The following is a 19,084-nucleotide window of genomic DNA, read 5'->3' on the forward strand; positions in this document are numbered from 1 at the left end:
ACAGGCAATGCATGCCTAGAGAGTGAAAGGTGATTCCTTAGCTATAAAAAGAAATAAACATCTGAGCGATCAAACCTACATTTGGTATTTTGCAGAAATTGAAAAATTCAAGATGTGCATATGATCGGAATGTCCACTGTTGTTGTAATCGGTCAGAACTGATATTAGAGAAAAGCCTCACCTAGTCTTAAAAAAATTCCTTATGGTACCTCATACCTTAAAAAAAGAAAATTATACTGCTTTTATCAAAATATTTCTTATTTTAAAAGATTGAGTGCTTTTGACACAGAGCTGATCTAGAAGAAACACTTGTATCAGGGCATTAGAGGTGGTAGGCAGTCCTGTACAATGCTGATACTCTGAGAAAAGGGGAATTTGCCAGTAGTCCTGGAGAGCGACTGATCTTGTTCTAGGAAAAGGGCACGGTCACTTGAGCTGCTTTAAACTCTGTCAGATCTAAACACGTTCTTCTCCCGCTCAATGGCATTTTGGGTATTAAAAGAGCTCAGTGGTTAAAGCTCAGTGAATAACACAAGGGCAAGGTCAGAAAAATGATGCCTGTGATCCAAGGAAATATCCAGCATCAAGCTCTGGCCTGTGCATGAAGAACTTGTTCCAAACAGGGCTCTGGCATTGCAGCACCCTCTTTTCTGGAGTTCAGACGCAGAGCTCCCCCCTGGGCTCCCTGCACATGGATAGGCAGGCTGATGGGAACATCCTGGGTCCTGCCCAGAAGGAGTCCAGAAACAATCGGTGAGAAACAATGGGCGTAGGTGTGCATCTGAAGGCCTGCCTCTCTTGGCAGTGTCTGACTCCAAGTTAGAGGATAAAGAATCACAGAATGGTTTGGGCTGGAAGGGACCTTAAAAAGATCATCTAACGCAACACCGAGCAGTAGGCAGAGATATCTATGACTAGATCAGGTTGCTCAAAGCCACACACAACCTGAGCTTGAACACTGCCAGTGATGGGGCATGCCCAAATTCTGGGGATAACCCGTTCAGTGGCTCACCAGCCTCATCTTAAAAAACGTCTCACTTATGTACACCCAGTATCTCCCTTCCTCGGTTTTAAATCTCTGTCCCTTGTCCTATCTCTACAGGCCTCAGTAAAAAGTCTTTCTGCATCTTTCTTATAAGCCTCCTTTATATACTGAAAGGCCACAATACGGTCTCCTCAGAGCCTGCTCTTCTCCAGGCTGACCAGGCCCAAATCTCTCACCTGTTCTCCACGGGAGTGCTGTTGCAGTCCTTGGACTGTTTTTATGGCCCTTCTTTACATCTGCTCAAGCACATCCATGTCTGTCTTGAACTGGGGGGCCCGGAGGAGGATATAGTACTGCAGGTGGAGTCTCAGAAAGCAGAGAAGAAGGGCCAATTCACCTCCTCCTGCAGGTCAGCTCTCTATCCAGTCACCCTCTGGTATATACTGACAGCAGGCATTGCCTTGACCCAGGTGCAGAACCTTGCTCTTGGCCTTGTTGAATCAAGTTCACATGTATTCAAGGCTATCAAGGTCTCTCTGGATGGCTTCTCCTCTCACTGCTGTTATCAATTGCACCACTCAGCTTGTTGTTGTTGCAAACTTGCTGAAGGTGCCCTCAATCCTATGGTGTATGCCATTAATGAAGGTACTAAATAGTGTTGATTCCATTAATGAATCCTAGAGGGACACTGTTAGTTTCCATCTGAATGCTGAGCCTTTGACTGTAATTTTTTTGCTGTGGCCATCCAGCCAATCCCTTATCCATCTAATAGTCCATCCATCAAAACCATTACTCTCCAATTTAACGGCTAGAATGCTGCGGGGCACTGTATCAGAGCCATTACAGAGGTCCAAGTAGATGACATCAGTGCAGGAGGCACAAAGTCTGCGCTGCTGAATGCGCCTGCTTGAAAGAAACTGATGTGACTGTGCACAACAGTAACGTTGCCTTTCCATTCTGGTATTCCTGGCTTTTTGATGGACACACACGTGAATAAAACAAACTACAAAGCACAGATCATGCATGCTCTGGGCCTGCTCACTGGATCTTTGCGTCACACTGTGCTTCCTGGTGGCAGTGAAGCCTGTGACCACCAGCAAGCAGGAAGGTGTCTGTTGGCCCTGCAAGCTGCAAGAGTCATACCAGACAGTGGGCACAGCTGCCAGACCCCAGATCTCACCTACCACTTTCAGACCCAGCAGAAAACTGTTCCTCGACTTGGGCCTCACAGTGTTTGTTCCCAGCCAGTGTGAGCTTTTGCCCCAGTTACTCCTGGAACCAGCGTTTCACATGAGTATTAAGTGTTAAGTTCAATACTTAGCACATCCCTAACAAAGTAATAAGCCACCACCCGAAAAACCAAAGGCCAGGATGGAGTCAAACACTCATTTCCAAACTGCTTCTGTGAGACAGAGCTGAACCTACTACTCTTCTTTTAAGCCCAGAAAGATGGGATAGAGTTTCTGGTTCTGGTAGATGACTTTGAAAAAGCAGTCGCGGCGGGATTTGCAGCATGCTGGTGGTATTAGCTGTGCTGTCTGGACTAGCAGAGCATGCCTGTAGGGATCTGTGCATCCTGTGAATCCCCAGTGGCTTATGTGACGTGGAAGCTCTAACTTCAAGATAGCATATAGCAAGGAAGACTTGACAGAGAACACTGGCTGCTGAAGTGAAGCTGCAGCAGAGGTGAGATATCAGTGTGTCATCAAAGCATTCACATTCCTTCCTTCCTTCCGGATTTTTTCACGTGTTTCACAGAGCAGGTTTCCAGCTCACAGGATCAAGGGGATGGTGTCTCTTGTGAGTGATGTTGTACAGCACTTCTGGGGTGACAAAATAATCATAAACTTCCATTCAGTAATGATTAGGAAATGCATTTGTTCAGCACTGAACCCAAGGTGCTGCGGGTTAAGCAGAAGTATTTCCAGCATAAGCAAAGACAAAGGATGTATGAAAACATCCACTCTAAGAAGTGCAGCTTTCAAATAGCTGTTAGTTATGCTGCAATTATTTGTTAGGCGTGCTTAGAAAGACATCATAAGACCAAACGGGCAATCCGACAGGGAACACCCAGCGTCCACTTCAGTGATGTTTCTTCCGACAGCAGTCCTCTCTGTGAAAGCTGAGCTCCTTGGAATGCTAGGCAAAGCCGAATAGAAATGCTGGCATCCCAAGCCTTTGGAGCAAAACTCCTCTTCCCTGCCCTTCTGTTAAGACATGGCTGAGTGCTGGAGCCTCCATAAGCTACGGATACACTTTCCTCCTGAACTTCTCTGTTTATTCTGCTGAGCAGCACTGCATCGTCTGGAATTAAACATGAGGAGAGCTTTCTCCACGCCTAGCATGCCATGTCTACTCCATGTAGGTGTTTGCGGGGTATCTGGTTAAGATATATCCAACCTCAGGACAGCCATAGAGAGATTGAAATGGCCTTTTACCATCTTCTCATTCTGCTTCTCCATGCAGAGATCAGTTTCTGCAGGTCTTCCCTGAATTTTGCAGCAGGGAAACAGGAACTGGATGTATCTTTCTCTTAGGGAGTGTGATTGACAGCTTTTTCTATTCATTGTGTCTTCTCTTTCCAGTGATGAGATTCTGAGATGGCTTCCTGCAGCCTGAAAATGACTGAGCGACTCAGTGGAGAAGGAGCGGATTGACTAACTGGAAAGGTAAGCAGAGTGGCTGGTAGGACAGACCTGTCATTTGAAGTAATTAAATGAGTTGTCACAGAACTTTGCCAGCTTGAACCCAAGAGGGGGTGGGGTGATGGTCTTCACAGTCCCCCTGTCTAATTAAATCCATGAATCAAACATATTGGAGACTAAATCTCACCTCCTGTCAGCTTCCAAAAAAACATAAACCCTGTTCACTGTCAGCGCTCCGCAAATCTGCCTCTGAGAGCAGCCACCAAAAGGAGCTGCTCACACCTGATGCGCTGCATAGCTGGAAAGTGCTGAGGTGCTGAATGGGTAAATAGAACTTAAGATGATAGCTGGGACACAACAGTAGGGAGGCTGATTGGCAGGATTCAATGTTAGGAATTATTGTCCCTGATTTCTCTTCATGTGAGGTTAAATTTCTCTTTGTGCTCCAGCCACCAAACAATAAAGAAAGGAGATGGATAAAGATAGGAACCAGATGACAAAAAGCTGGACCGTGACACAGGTACACAGCAGTTATGAGCCAAAGCTGCCCCAAAGCCAGATGGTGCTATAGACTTTACCAAGAAAAAGAGGAACAAATGAAAGCTGGTGCTCCTGGTGCGTATGCAAGGGAATCTACAGTGTTTATTCTCTAGACATTGACATGGCTACAAAGACTCATTACAGAACCAAGTGACAGAGGGTTCACATTTTGTGCATCCCTCAGGTCACTTTGTTGCCTCACGACATCCTCACTCTTCCTCTTCTATCTTCTTGCCATGAAACTCCCGGCTTTTCACCCGGAGCTTGTTGACCTGCGACTCTGCAATGTCAGCGCGCTCCTCGGCTTCCTCCAGCTCGTGCTGGATCTTGCGGAACTTGGAGAGGTTGACATTGGAAAGCTCCTCCTGTGCAGGGAGAAGGAGGTGGTGAGAAGGAGCCCAGGGCAGGGCTTTCTCTTCTGCACCTCCACCTTGTGGAGCTGCGGCTTTTCCCTAAGGGAAGGCCCAGACCTCCATCCACCATCTCTCACTGCTTACATAGAAACCTCACACAGACTTCCCCAACCTCCCTTCCTCAGGACACCCCTGTGACACATGTCGCTGCTACAGTGTCAAGCTTGAGGAGCAATTCTGTAATTTAGATTTGTCATTAGTGTGCTCATTGTACCACTACTTTTTGCCCAGCTATGAGTGTGACTTATAAGGTCGAGAAGGACCCTAAAGCCTTCTACTGTTTAGCAGCAGCAGAGACTCAGGAACTTCTGTTAACTTCACTCAGAGGATGCAGTCCCTGGAGTTGTTTGGTCTGACCTCCTGTATAAAACAGGCTGCAGCACTCCTCTCTGTTCATCCCTGACTGCTGCAGGGTGCCCAGAACTCAGCAAGGCCTCACAATGCAATAATCAAATGATCTGGCCAAGACTGTTATGTCTTGGCAGTTTCTCTGTATTTCCTTCCTGATCTTCCCACTCATCTCAATAATCATGCTACCCCCAAGGAAGGTGGCTCTTGCCCATTCTCCAAGCAATACTCACGGCCTCCTCAGCTTGTCTCTTGTAGGATTTCACCTTCGTTTGCAGCTTGTCCACCAGATCCTGCAGCCTGAGAATATTCTTCCGGTCTTCCTCAGACTAGAGAGGTTGGAAAGCAGGAAAGAGAATGATTTCTTGATTCTGCATGATGTGAAGTTAGCAATTGCCTTTGAGGATGGCGTACACACAATCTGCCTTGCTCTGAGAAAACTCTTCTCAGGCCAAGGACCCCTCCTGCCTTACCTGGTAGGTCAGCTCCTTCACCCTCCTCTCGTACTTGCGCACACCCTTCACGGCTTCAGCGCTGCGCTTCTGCTCAGCATCAACCTCCCCTTCCAGCTCCCGCACCTGCAAAAACAAGCCCATCTTTGGAGCTGCCCTGGTATCTCACCAAGGGACATGCTCATTTCTGTACAGATACCAGTACTACGTACTCTGGCCTCCAGCTTCTGGATTTGCTTCTTGCCTCCCTTCAGTGCCAGCTGCTCAGCCTCATCCAGACGGTGCTGCAGGTCCTTCACTGTCTGGTCGAGGTTCTTCTTCATCCTCTCCAGGTGGGCACTGGTGTCCTGCTCCTTCTTCAGCTCCTCTGCCATCATGGCTGCCTGATGAGAGCAAAGGATCAAAGCCATTGTGAAGCTGGAGACATGTTGGAGGAGAATACATGCACAGGCTCCAGCAAAAGGACTCCCCAACTCACATCTGTGATGGCCTTCTTGGCCTTCTCTTCAGCATTGCGGGCTTCCTGGATCGTATCCTCCATTTCACTCTGGATTTGCACAATATCTGTTTCCAGCTTCTTCTTGGTGGTGATCAAGCTGGTGTTCTGTGCAACAGGAGAGACATGGTTTGTACCGTTAGAATTAGTGCCTCCACATCAACAGCTAAATATGCAAATGGTGGTTATGAAAGTCTTGAACGCAAGAGTCATTGTTAGGGACATAGAGGAGACCAGACGTGGCTGGATTGGCCATATTACACCATAGCTCTTCCAGTGCTGACTTAATGGTCACTTCAGAGATGCATAGCAACCTCATTCTTTGCTCGCTTTGTTGATGGGATTAAATTCTAGAAGACTGGCTGACCTGGGTGTGGAGGAGCTGCACCCGTTCAGTGGCGTCCAGAAGCTCCTGCTCAGCCACCTTCCTCGACCGCTCTGTCTGCTCCAGGGCTGCCCGTAGCTCCTCAACTTCAGCCTGCAGAAGGTTTGCTCTGCGCTCCACCATGGCCACCTGCTCTTTCAGGTCCTCCTGTGTCCTCAAAGCATCGTCCAAGTGTATCTGAGTGTCCTGTAAAAGAGACAAGAGGAATTGTCAGGCAACATTGTGTGATTAGGTGCCAAAATGTTTAGACAAGATTTTTTCTTTCCATAGCTTTGCTGAACAGACCTTGAGCACTGCCTGGGTGTTTCTCAGGTTCTTCTGTGCCTCTGCAGCCACACGGTTGGCATGGCTCAGCTGGATCTCCATTTCATTCAGGTCTCCCTCCATCTTCTTCTTCAGCCTCAGGGCTTCATTCCTGCTCCTGATCTCAGCGTCCAGGGTGCTCTGCATGGACTCCACCATTCTGAGGTGGTTTCTCTTCAGTTGGTCGATCTCCTCGTCTTTCTCTGCTACTTTCCTGTCAATCTCAGCCTTCACTTGGTTGAGCTCAAGCTGGAGGCGCAGGATCTTCCCCTCTTCATGTTCAAGGGAGGCCTGGATAAGGCAACAGGAACAGTGACTTACACTACTGCTTCCTCTCTAAGTCATATCCTACACAGTACTTCATGAGAACTTGGCTTGCTTTCCTGCTATCTCTGACTATAATCAACTGGTCCCGTCCTTTCAGTCTGGGCACCACATCTTAGCACTTTGTGTACCTCAGCTTCCTCCAGGGAGGCCTGCAGTTCAGACTTCTCCTGCTCAATCTGCTTCTTGACTTTCTCCAGCTCATGAATTGCCTTTCCTCCCTCTGCAATCTGTTCTGTGAGGTCAGAAATCTCCTCTGCAAGGAAGGGTGAAAAGTGGCGCGGTCAGGCACAGATTGGAATGGAGTAAAGCCCCAGTGCACCAAGATGACCGACATCACTGTAGGCGCAGACCCATTTAATGTGACAACCTTCTGAGACAGCCCTGCCAGGAGCTGAGGGCCAGGGACTTACGCTGCAAGTTCTTGTTCTCACGCTTCAGCGTTTCCAGGTGGTCCAAGGACTCCTCATAGGCATTCTTCATCTTAAACAGCTCTGTGCTGAGAGAGCGAGACTCCTTCTGGGAGGCTTCCAGCTCAGCCTGCGTCTCCTCATACTTCTGCTTCCACTCTGCCAGGATCTGAAGAGAAACTGGGTCTGAGTGTGGATGTGGTGAGTGTGAGGGGAGGCTCTGCCCGGCAACCCCAAGCCTAGCCCCCAAATGACCTTGTCAAAGTTCTTCTGCTTCTTATCCAGAGCTGCACAGGCAGCATTTGATCGCTCCACATCGATCATCAGGTCCTCCACTTCATTCTGCAGCCTCTGCTTTGTCTTTTCCAGGGAGGCACATTTGGCATTGACAGCTTCAACATGTTCCTCTGCATCCTGCAGGCGCTGTGCCAGCTTCTTCCTGGGAGGAGATAAGCACAGCTCCGGGTTAGAGAAAAAGAGTCTACCACATCTGTGTCCTGGCACCTACTGAATATTTCACTTGTCTCAGGCTTTCTAGCTCTAAAGGCCTCCATTGTCCACCCCACCCATGCTTTTGCCACACCACACTTTTCCTCTCTTTCCCTCTTTCACCTCCATCAAGGAGACAGTACATCCCTGCCTCCCTCCCACCTCTCTCCCAACCCACACTCAGAGACTCCATTTCCAACTGCCCTGGACACTCTCAGCCTTCCCCAGCCATTTGATGTCCCGCTTCCCCCATACTTGGCCTCCTCCAGCTCCTCCGTGCGCTGAATAGCGTCCGTCTCGTATTTGGTTCTCCACTGGGCCACTTCGCTGTTGGCCTTGGACAGGGCTCGCTGCAGCTCCCCCTTGGCTTCCTGCTCCTCCTCATATTGTTCCCGGAGCAAGTCACAGTCATGGCGAGCAGACTGCAAGGCGTGGGCCAGCGCGTTCTTGGCCTGGGGGGACATTGGGATTGGTAAGCTGAATAATTGTCTTGAGATGTCTCTTGGCCACAAGACTGACAATGAAATTAGAGTGGCACTCTGCATAGGCCAATGGAAAGTTAGGACTATTCGAATACTTTCACAGGTGATACAGATAGACTACTTCCAGACCTTTATCTCTTCCTCTAGATGTCTCTTGAGTTCCTCAATCTGTTGCGTAAATCCTTGCTTGCCTCTAGAAAGCTGAGAAATCAGTGAATCCTTTTCCTCCACCTGACGTGAATATTCACCTGGGAAGGGTAAATTGAAAAAGAGTAAATAGACCATTAGCAATGTGACAGATTCTGCCTGCAATTGTGTACTCAGATGTGGCTTGGAGAAGTTCAACCGGATATCATATGTTACCCTGTGGTAACCTCATGGCATGCAGGTCCTCCCATTGCACCTCAGCAATGAGGATGTCTCACCCGATTCTGTCTGCAGACGAGCTCTTTGAGTATTGAGATCATTGATCAGGCGCTGATTCTGCTCCTCCTTAGTTTTAATCTCACTCAGCTGATCTTCCAGGGTGCGGCACATCTTCTCCAGATTGGCCTAGTGAGCAAAATACAAGAAAGGAAAGAAGATGAACACTGGCACTCTGCCTTATTCTCAAAACCAGGATTTTCTTATGAGAATGGGGCTGGTAGCTGTAGCCTCTGGGCTGGACCTTGGCCCTGAGAGCATGTCCTACTGCAGTTCAATACCTTGGCTTTGGAGACAGACTCCATGTTACTGGCCAGGTCATCAATCTCCATCTTCAGCTCACTCTTCTCCTTCTCCAGCTTCTGCTTCACTCGTTGCAGGTTGTCGATCTGCTCCCCAAGCTCAGCTGTGCTGTCCGCGTGCTTCTTGCGCAGGGCGGCAGCCGTGGCTTCGTGCTGCAGGGTGGCCTCTTCGAGGTCACGACGCATCTTCTGAAATTCTGCCTCACGTTTCTTGTTCATCTCAATCTGAGCGGCTGTAGCCCCTCCTGCTTCTTCCAGGCGCTCGCTGATCTCCTCCAGCTCCCGTGAGAGGTCAGCACGATGCTTCTCTGCTTTTGCCCGAGAAGTTCTCTCTGCCTCAATTTCCTCCTCCAGTTCCTCAATCCGAGCCTGGAGAATATTGGGAACCCTTCACACCCGTGCCCTCCTCCTGCCTGACCTGTGCCGGGGTGACACAGGGGATGGAACAGAGACTTGCCTGCAGCTCCTTGATCTTCTTCTGTAACTGCATGCCCATAGCTTGCTCATCCTCAATTTTGCTCTGAACCTGGCTGATTTCAAAGTCTTTCCTTTGGGCAAAGCACACCGTGTTAGAGCTCAAAGGGAAAAGGCAAATGCACCAGCCCCACACTCAGGTGCCCCACAGCCACACTTACTTCTTCAGTTTCTCATCGAGCTGCTGCTTATCATTTTCCAAATCCATTATGCTGTCTTGGGCCAGCTTCAGGTCTCCTTCAAGTTTCCTCTTAGCTCTCTCCAGGTCCATGCGCAGTTTCTTCTCCTGCTCCAGGGACCCTTCCAACTACAACAAGCAAGACCATTACTGCTCTGTTGACTGTGCTTTCCTCTATAAATTTTCTTTTTCTTTTAGTTACATGTGCTTACATCGTCCACTTGCTGTTCCAGCTTGGTCTTAGCTTTGGTCAGTGTGTTGACTTTGTCCTCTTCTACCTGCAGGTCATCCAGTGTCTGCTGATGGGCCTCTTGGAGGGCTTTCTTCTCTTTGGTCAGCTTGGCAATGGTCTCGTCCAGGGCTGCCATCTCCTCAGTGAGGTTTTTCACCTACAAATAGAAGCAATTGTCAGACTTGGGTGGAAAATAGCGCCACAGTGACATTTTCACTATGCAGCTCTTAGCCAGGAATTCTGTTTTTCCTTCTGCTTCTCAGATGAGGCCAAGCTGAAACATCCCAAAGCCACGGTGTCCTACTGTAGCAGGTTCTTTTGCTCTGAGAAGCAATAAGTTTGTTGATCTCTTATGATATCTCCCAAGTGTGTACCTTGTTTTCAGTAGCATGCTTTTCCTTCTCCACTTTGGCCAGTGTTAACTCGAGGTCATCAATATCTTTCTTCAGCTCTGAACATTCATCCTCCAGTTTCCTCTTCTTGGCTGTCAGCTCAGCATTGATTTCTTCCTCATCCTCAGCCCTTTCAGTCACCTCCTTAATTTTGGCTTCCAGCTGGATTTTGGTTTTGATGAGCTGGTCACACCTTTCCTCAGCATCAGCCAAGCTATCTGCTTCCTGGTGGGGAGACACAGAATTTAGTGGGTTTTAATGTTTTGAAGATTTTCTGCTGTGCTTTTTGTATCACATGGTGGCATGTGTTACAGTGGGGGCTGAACCTGGTCTTTTACTCCCACAGATGGAAGATCTTGCCAGGTGTCTACTGGTATCAATATTGATTCCAAATAGTTTTGCCTGTCTTACAAATGCCTCACAGAGAGGGTTACAGATTGAAAAACATTCCATAGCTTCTTCTTTTGAAGACTGACTCATGATGGACCTTGTAATATTGGCAGAGTAAAGGCTTTGTGAGAAAAATTTAGTGGGACAAGCGGTGTTTTGTTTGGTCTGAAGAATCTGCCTCTTTGTAATAGAGTCTAACTGGGAAGTATTCATCTTTCTGAAAGTAATCAAGGTCTTCACGAGTAGCTGTAGGTAGGACAAGTGGGTCCTTCTAAAGTTGGACTTTACTCTGTTAGACAGACACTGCTTTGAAAGCTGAGTAGACAAAGCTATGTCCCCCCCAGTTCAGAGCTCTTTGCTGTGGATTTCATGTTGCCTGGTGTTACATGGCTCGGTTGGCAGGAATGCCAAGTCTCACATGGGGCTGTCACGATGCCCACTGTGCCCCTGTCACGGCGTGTTTACTCAAGAGTAGAGTGTGTGATTTAGATTGTTTTCTACTGCCCATTTTTTTGCTTCCTGCAAGCCTCTGCTTAGGCAAACAAATGTTCTGTTTTACATCGTTCTCTCAAGGACAAACAAAAGGAGGTACTCACAGCTTGCACTTGGAGCTGCAGGTCATTTTTCTCCTGCAGCAGGGCTACCATTTTCTCCTCCAGCTCCTTCCTCTTTGCCTCAGACTTTGCAAGCTCTTCCTTGGTTTTCTCAAACTCTTGTTTCATGTTGGCCATCTCCTTCTCAGATTCTGCGCTCTTCAGCAAGGGCTTGATCTTGAAGAACAGCTTCATCCAGGGCCAGTGCTTCACATTCATGAATGCACGAACGTTGTACTGGATGCAGAAAATTGAGTCTCTGAAATAAAATTCACAAGGCTATTGCATACTTTGTTGGTGGTGAATGTAAACTCTGTTAGTCAAGAACCATGGGAACATGATATGTACTTAAGAAACACCCACCTCCGCTCTACCATTCTGCGATATTCCACTCTCATCAGGAAGCCCCTGCACCTGGCTTGTGTCATGGTCATAATCTCTGCGAGTTTCTCATCTCTCATCTCCTCTAGTAGACCTATCAGCCCAGCTTTGAAGAACACCTTAAGAAAGGGAACATTAGAGCACATAATCCTCAGGCAGTGCTTCAGAGAGGCACACACAGTTCGAACATAGGACTGGTTTCTACCTTGGTGTGACCAAATCTGTACTGGGTGTGGTCCACATCAATGGATCCAAGAAGCTTCTCTGAAGCCTTCTTGCTATCCATGAACTGACCTTCTGGAATGGCACTGGCATTAAGCACTCTGTATCTACATGAGAAAACAAACGTGAAGAAATCCACATTACACAAATTCACACTGCCACTGAGCCCCATAACCTTCTCAGCCACAGCTGACTGAGTAATGTCCTGTGTTACGGACAGTGCTTTCAGGGGAGGAGAGTGAAGAGTTCATATCATTAACACAGAGAATCCTCGCCATCATTACAAAGTCAATCATAAACTCAAATTAAAACATGTCTGTGTTACTACTCAGGTCCTTTATGAAGTATAATGTTTCAAATTTCTTAAGGTACTGTGGTTATTTAGCATTGTCTGATAGAGGTGTAGCACTCTTACCTCTGTTTGAAGTCAGCATACAGGACTCTGCTGGGGAATCCTTTCCTGCAAATTCTGATGCCTTCCAGCACACCGTTACAGCGCAGCTGATGCAGCACCAGCTCATGCTCCATGGCACCTAAGAAACACCAGCATTAGTGACTCCCTTCCTGTTTGACATGCAGGACAAGAGCTTCTGCTGCTCAATGTTTCCTCCTATTGGACCTCCTTACCAGGTGTTTTGGTTTCATTTGGGATGATGCATCGTACAAAATGGGGGTGAGTGCTGCGTAGATTGGTCATCAGCTTGTTTAAATTTTCCTGTGAGGGTAAAAAGAGAAGTTTAGATTAACATCCTGAATGCTGTGCAGTAGCTGAAAGAAATTGACCTATTCCTGTCATTCCATGGTGAAAAAGTGAAGAAACTTGCCCATCATTTAAATGGAAAGACAATCTACTTATAGTATGTAATCTTCATCCTCTTGATGTAGGGCTTCAAGAGTTGCAACATCACTTGTCACATGTTGAACTCCCTTTCTTCCAATAAAAGGAGACAAAGTAGAGGATCTAGTAATTACCCGGAAAAGAGCTGAGACAGTCTGGAAAGAAGAACCCTTCTTCTTGCCACCCTTCTTGCCACCACCACCCTCTGCAAAGGGAAGAAAAGAAAAAGTATTAAAATATGGATTGCACATTGGGAACACAAACCAACTTCAAATGTTTAGTGTTTAGTGTTTACTTCCTTAATTCTGTACCAACATTGTCTCACACTGAAAATACAGTTATCAGAGAGCTGACCTGCATCTGCTCCACCATAGGAGGCGAAGAGTAAAGCCAGTGTCTTCACAGATGATTTCTGGTACAACCCAATGACAGTTTCATTCAGGGGGTCCTTGTTCTTCTCCAGCCAGCCAGTGATGTTGTAGTCCACCGTGCCAGCGTAGTGCACCAGCGAGAAGTGAGCCTCAACCTTGCCTTTGGCAGGTTTGGGCTTCTGGAAGTTATTGGACTTGCCCAGGTGCTGGTCATAGAGCTTGTTCTTGAAAGAGGTGTCTGTTGCCTTGGGGAACATGCACTCCTCTTCCAGGATGGAGAAGATGCCCATGGGCTGGAAGGTATCACAACAAGTGAACAAGAGAAAGATAACAAGGATGAGAAGCTTGTGCTATGAACATCAAAGGTACCACTGTGTGCTGATAGCCTCTCAGCCTGCATAAGGACCTAAGTTTGTCAGGAGCTGTGCTCTGCCAGGGAGCTAATTTCTGGCTTCTCCTCCCATTCTGCACCCTGTCTACACAGAAGAGGTAAGAAAGACTGTCTGGTTCAGGTTAGAATTGGGAGCAGAATTGGAGGGAGATGTGGTAAACAGAAAAATAATTGGGAAAATAGCTACAAGGGGCCCAGTTGCTTAGTGAAATCAGGTGATATGGTATCAGTTTCCTGAGTTTGTGTGTGGAGTTTTGATTTGAGTCTTCAGAGGAAAAAGGAAAGGAGATCGACTCAAATTTGTTTTAAGAAGTCTACTGGTGGGAGTTGAGGCTCCCTTTTCCATGATTGAAGAGCAGATAATGCAGGGTTGATGGCACAGGTTTGCATTTGCTAATTTCTCTTCTCCAGGCTAAACCAGATTTCAGTGCAAAAAAATATAGTTTAACCAACAATGCACGTCTGGCTGTGAGTTCTTTCTGAGTTGAATCTGTCTGGGAAACACCACAGAATTCCCAAATAGGTTGCTACATTTGTATGGCAAATGTACCTTCTCAATGAGCTCAATGCAGGCAGCCAGGTCCATCCCAAAGTCAATGAACTCCCATTCTATTCCTTCCTTCTTGTACTCCTCCTGCTCCAGCACGAACATGTGGTGGTTGAAGAACTGTTGCAGTTTCTCGTTGGTGAAGTTGATGCAGAGCTGCTCAAAGCTGTTGAACTGCCCAAAGCAAGGAGAAATGCACATATTTTCAAGATGTAGCAAAACCCCCAGCGTATTGTGGGCATTCTTTTACTGCTGTTTCAAGTTGCCCAGCTGCAATACTTCTCCTAACCAGACTGTAACTGCCTGCATTTCCTTAGCAGGACTTCTATTGTAAAATTTACTGTCCTCAAAGGACTTTATTATTTACTAATATAGTTGTTATTATCATTATTATTGAAATAAAGTGAACCATAACATTTCCCTAGCCTCCTCCTTGACTATGGTGGCACATCCTTGTTCCTTACATCAAAGATCTCAAAGCCAGCAATGTCCAGGACACCAATGAAGTACTGCCTGGGTTGCTTGGTATCCAGCTGTTGGTTGATGCGGATAACCATCCACAAGAACATCTTCTCATAGACAGCTTTGGCCAGGGCACCAACTGCATTGTTGACCTAAAGTAGAGCAGAAAGGACTGTTGTTACCACCTTGGATCAAAGAACAATCCTCAAGTACGCTATCAAGCCTTGCAATTTTAACTTCCAGCCCTTTACCTGCGACACAGTTTGACCTTTGGTCACGTATTCATTCCCAACCTTGACTCGGGGATAACACAGGGCTTTGAGCAATTCCGCTGAGTTCAGGCCCATCAGGTAGGCAGCCTTGTCCGCCACTGAAGAGCGGGAGAGAGAGAGAGAGGGAGAAGCGCTTATCTGTGGGCAATGGCTAGGATTTGGTCAGTGAGAATAACTCTGCATTCATCTGCATTTAGACAGACAATAAAGAGGCTTTTCCTCAGTGTTTTCTGTGGTGACTTGGGCCAACAAAGGCCTGTCTCTGTACGCTAATATATCACCTCTGCAAAGAGAGACGTTCTTTGAACAAGACACTTGCTGAATTTGCTGGTACCTTCTGTGCCGTCCGGCTCTGCCTGCTCCTCTCGTTGTTTCTGCTTGAACTTCAGGTTGCCATAGTGCATGACAGCCCCTGTCAGCTTGTAGATGGCTGTCTTCTCATCAGCAGTGAAGCCCAGGATGTCAATGGCACTCTGACAACAGAAACAGTAAAGTAAATGCACATCTACCAGGGCTCCTCTCCACCAGATGACCTTTTTGTTGTGTTACTTACATCCGTAGCCATCAGCTCTTCCTGGTCATCAATGCTTGGAACAGTGATTTCACCTTGGCTCACAAAGTGGAAATCATAGGGGTTGGTGGAAATGAGGAGCATGTCTGAAAATAAAAAAAAAAAAAAAGAGAAAAAGAAAAGTTTACTTTAGCTGTCCAGATTGCACAACAAGATATTGCTCAGCAATCTTCCTGAAAAAAAAAAGCCAATATTTTCCTACCGATTAGCTCCGGCTTCTTGTTGGAGCAGATCTGATAAAATATGTGGTAGCTTCTTTCCGCCTTCAGCTGGAAAGTGACTCTGGACTTCTCCAGCAGATCTGGCAAGGACAGTGGAAAGAATCAGGCACAGGAACACACACGGAGGTGGGAATATAGGAAGGAAAGGGATCAGGCCAGGAGAGACTCTTACAAGTTTCAATGTCTGCTGAAGCCAGTTTGCCTGTGGCCCCAAAGTGGATTCGGATGAATTTACCCTGTTAAGGAGAAGCAGCATTTCAGCCTGGTTGCATTCCATCCCCACCTGCTTATGTGAGAACACCACTGGCCATCACCACTGTTAAAATGAGGAGAGGTTTTATTCAAAGCAACAACTTACAAAGCGTGAGGAGTTGTCATTCCTCACGGTCTTGGCGTTTCCAAAGGCCTCCAGCAGAGGGTTGGCGCTGATGATTTGATCCTCAAGCGTTCCCTGCAGGGTGATAATTATTGCTGGTTATAAGTTCCAAAAACTACGTCAGGAACAGAGACGAGCATTGATTGAAGCTATTATCTATTAATTAATGATCTCATCCCAACCATTCCCTGCAGGAATGATAACTATTCACTCACAGTGTTGAATCGACACAGCAACTGCATTTTAAGTGTTCGGTCTGTTCTTCCTGACCCACCTGCATTTTGCCCGTCTGCTCCTCCTTCTTCTTCTCCCCACTGGCTGCAATTGTTGCAAAGTACTGGATGACACGCTTTGTGTTCACAGTCTTCCCGGCACCGGATTCTCCGCTGCCAAACCCAAGAGAGAAGCAGAGAGCGTGTGGTCAGGCAGGAGGTCCCCTGGCACCGGGCAGCCCCGCGGGGACCCGAGCAGGGATGTACATACGTGATCAGGATTGACTGGTTCTCGCGATCTGGGGAAGAGGGAGAAACAAAGTAAATATAAATATCTATAAGGAATATCACGGATAAGATACTCCTTGAACTACTGGAAGATGCACTAGCAGTAGGCAGCTAGTTCCTTTCATAAATCTGTGTGCCTTCACTGCTAATTCCTTTCGAGCATTTTAATGTTCCCAGCTGTAGCTGGGAAGTGGACATCTCAACAATGATGTGAATCTGAGGTGTAGTATACATGCTTCTGTTTCTGGTTATTCTCTTTATGTTGAGCTGCTCATTTGCTTTAGAAAATTTACTCCAACTAAGAAATATTTTTGTAGAATTACTGTTTCATTGAACTCTAAGGTGTAGTTCGTTGGAGTCGGTGCTTCTCATAAATTTGATAACATAGGAAAAAACAGTTCTGATCAGGCCGTAGGCCTTTCTAAATGTTTTTTCTGTCAGTGACCTCCTTTCCCTTTACACCCATTTTTATTTACAGAACTCCACATTTGTGACTTTCAGTCCTACAAAGCAAATAATTCAAAGAACAATCTCCCCAGCTAAGTAAAAAGTTTATCCAAATTTCTTTGAAGGAAAATCTGACAACTTATTCAGTGTTAAACCACATCCTCCCAAATATCTTGGACAATAAATTCTAACGTTGATTGCTAGCAAAATAATCTCAATCATGGTATCCAGTCAAGAAAATGCTTCCAGCAATGAGCGGACATCTACCCTCCTAACACCATGAAACCAAACTATTTTGCAGTGAAAGACTTTTCTCCCCTGTGAGTATTCACAGGCAGATAACGTTAAGGAAAACCAAGCCACTCACCAGTTAACATGAACTGATAGGCGTTGTCAGAGATGGAGAAGATGTGTGGAGGGGCCTCCTGGCGCTTCTTGCCTCGGTAGGCCAACACCACCTCCGGGTTGTACACCGGCAGCCACTTGTAGGGGTTGACAGTGACGCAGAAGAGACCCGAGTAGGTCTGCAAGGAAGGGAGACAGCACGTTGGCTGCGCTCAGCCTGGCAGAGCGGTTCCTCCCAACTCCCCAAAGGAAGGCTGTGCCGGGACTTACGTAGATCATCCAGGCTGCGTAACGCTCTTTGAGGTTGTACAGCACAGCGGGTTCGTGGAGGTGGGTCATCATGGCCATGTCCTCGATTTTGTCATACTTGGGAGGGTTCATTTGGAAGATTTGATCTTCCTTCACAGTCAGGGTCTGTCAGAGGAAGAGATGCATGCATGTGTGTCGGCTAAGAGCACAGACTAGCAACTATATACAGTTTTTAAACCTTGTTTTTTACTCACTTCTCCTGCTTCAGACTTGACAGTGACCTTCCCTGATTCCCTGCTCTGGATCGTCCCCTTCACAAAGGATTCCTTAGGATGCACCACAAAGACGGATGTCTTGGCATCAAAAGGCCTGTTCTGGGCCTCGATTCTCTCCTTTTCCGATTTCCGGAGGTAAGGAGCCGCCTCCCCAAAAACAGCCATCTCAGAGTCTGCAGAAGCCATGTCTGCCCTTTATTGAAGGTACGTCAGCAGAGACCCCTGTGGGATAAAAGAAATGTAGCATCAGTAGATCATTGATGCACCTTCCTTGCAAGGAGACCTTTTCCAATTTTTAAAACTTAGCACATACTGGAATTGCTAAAACTAGCAAAAGTAACCTTCTTCCTGTATAACTTTAATCCAGAAGAGAAAAATCTTGATTTCATTCTTGAATAATACAGAATAACCTACTAAAAACCCCTGTTATTTCTGTGTTGTGACACTGTACAGGTTGTACTTTGGTATTGCAGATTGCACAGTGTCATATTTGAGAATATGAATAACGTTAAAAGTGCCTTCTTATTCTTAAGTGGAATTAATAAAGGAGGTATAGGTAAAAAATACACGGATGTCTTGAAAGCAGATAGAAAAAACATATCTGCAAACTAGTTTCAGAGGAAAGAATACACTGCACAAACGCAATAACAGTGGACGCCTAAACCCAACAGATCACTAGACCCAGCACGCTTACCTTGAAACTCTTCTGGGAGACAGGGCAGGGCGCTGCAAAGACACTTTTATAGAGTCTGGTTGGCAGATACTTGGGATTCCTCTTCTTTCTTCGGTCAGAACATTTTTTGGCAAACATTCTTTGGCAAAGCATTGTCTGGCAAACTGAACTAAGGGCATAATTGTCATTTGATTTGATCAGATATATTTAGAAATGTTTTGTATCTCACCAACGATGTGAATGTATCCACTATAAATAATTTGACAAGAGAGTTAAGGAGAGAATCTCAGTCAGTCAAGGCACTTGGAGAACTTGGATGTAGGACTTATGGATGCTATTGATGCATTTCCAATGATTTCCTCTTGGACTCAAGGCGGATTTATTTCGCATGTCTGTGCTGCAGCTCTTCCAGTTGCATTGTGCAGATAACATTAATGTTTACCACATAATGTTCTGAGGCTCACGAAGAAATGCTTTAAGGGCACTAGATAAACCATGAGGAATAACGCTAAAAATGTTCTTGTTAAATGAATTAGACAAACATAAGAGTCAAATATTTGAAATGAGGCAAATAAATTTATCACAGGCCAAATTCTTACATATGATAGTCTTGGGAACTGAGACGCAGCCCCAGACAAAGAAATAATTACTTTCTATTTCTAATCATTCCCAATGAAAGGTAGGGTA

General features: G+C 46.5%; 1 protein-coding gene across 1 annotated transcript; it reads right to left on the reverse strand.

Moving 5' to 3' along the window:
- Positions 1–4,246: 4,246 nt before the first annotated feature.
- Positions 4,247–17,946, reverse strand: LOC104057902 (myosin heavy chain, skeletal muscle, adult-like). The gene is made up of 38 exons (XM_054083215.1): positions 17,704–17,946; positions 17,471–17,614; positions 17,223–17,379; positions 16,392–16,419; positions 16,183–16,294; positions 15,891–15,983; positions 15,705–15,768; positions 15,514–15,612; positions 15,294–15,397; positions 15,075–15,213; positions 14,720–14,838; positions 14,471–14,620; positions 14,010–14,180; positions 13,052–13,361; positions 12,832–12,902; positions 12,487–12,574; positions 12,275–12,392; positions 11,843–11,966; positions 11,620–11,756; positions 11,260–11,515; positions 10,256–10,498; positions 9,862–10,038; positions 9,633–9,778; positions 9,455–9,545; positions 8,977–9,366; positions 8,698–8,824; positions 8,402–8,520; positions 8,046–8,242; positions 7,557–7,740; positions 7,305–7,470; positions 7,023–7,147; positions 6,550–6,858; positions 6,247–6,450; positions 5,862–5,987; positions 5,596–5,766; positions 5,405–5,509; positions 5,165–5,260; positions 4,247–4,535 (listed from the first exon to the last, which is right to left on the reverse strand). Exons 1-38 carry the CDS (start codon positions 17,908–17,910, stop codon positions 4,380–4,382), a joined length of 5,823 nt encoding a protein of 1,940 aa, XP_053939190.1. The 5' UTR covers positions 17,911–17,946; the 3' UTR covers positions 4,247–4,379.
- Between the last annotated feature and the right edge of the window lie 1,138 nt (positions 17,947–19,084).

Source organism: Cuculus canorus, chromosome 18 (assembly GCF_017976375.1).
Source record: "Cuculus canorus isolate bCucCan1 chromosome 18, bCucCan1.pri, whole genome shotgun sequence".
Taxonomy (NCBI): Eukaryota; Metazoa; Chordata; class Aves; order Cuculiformes; family Cuculidae; genus Cuculus; species Cuculus canorus.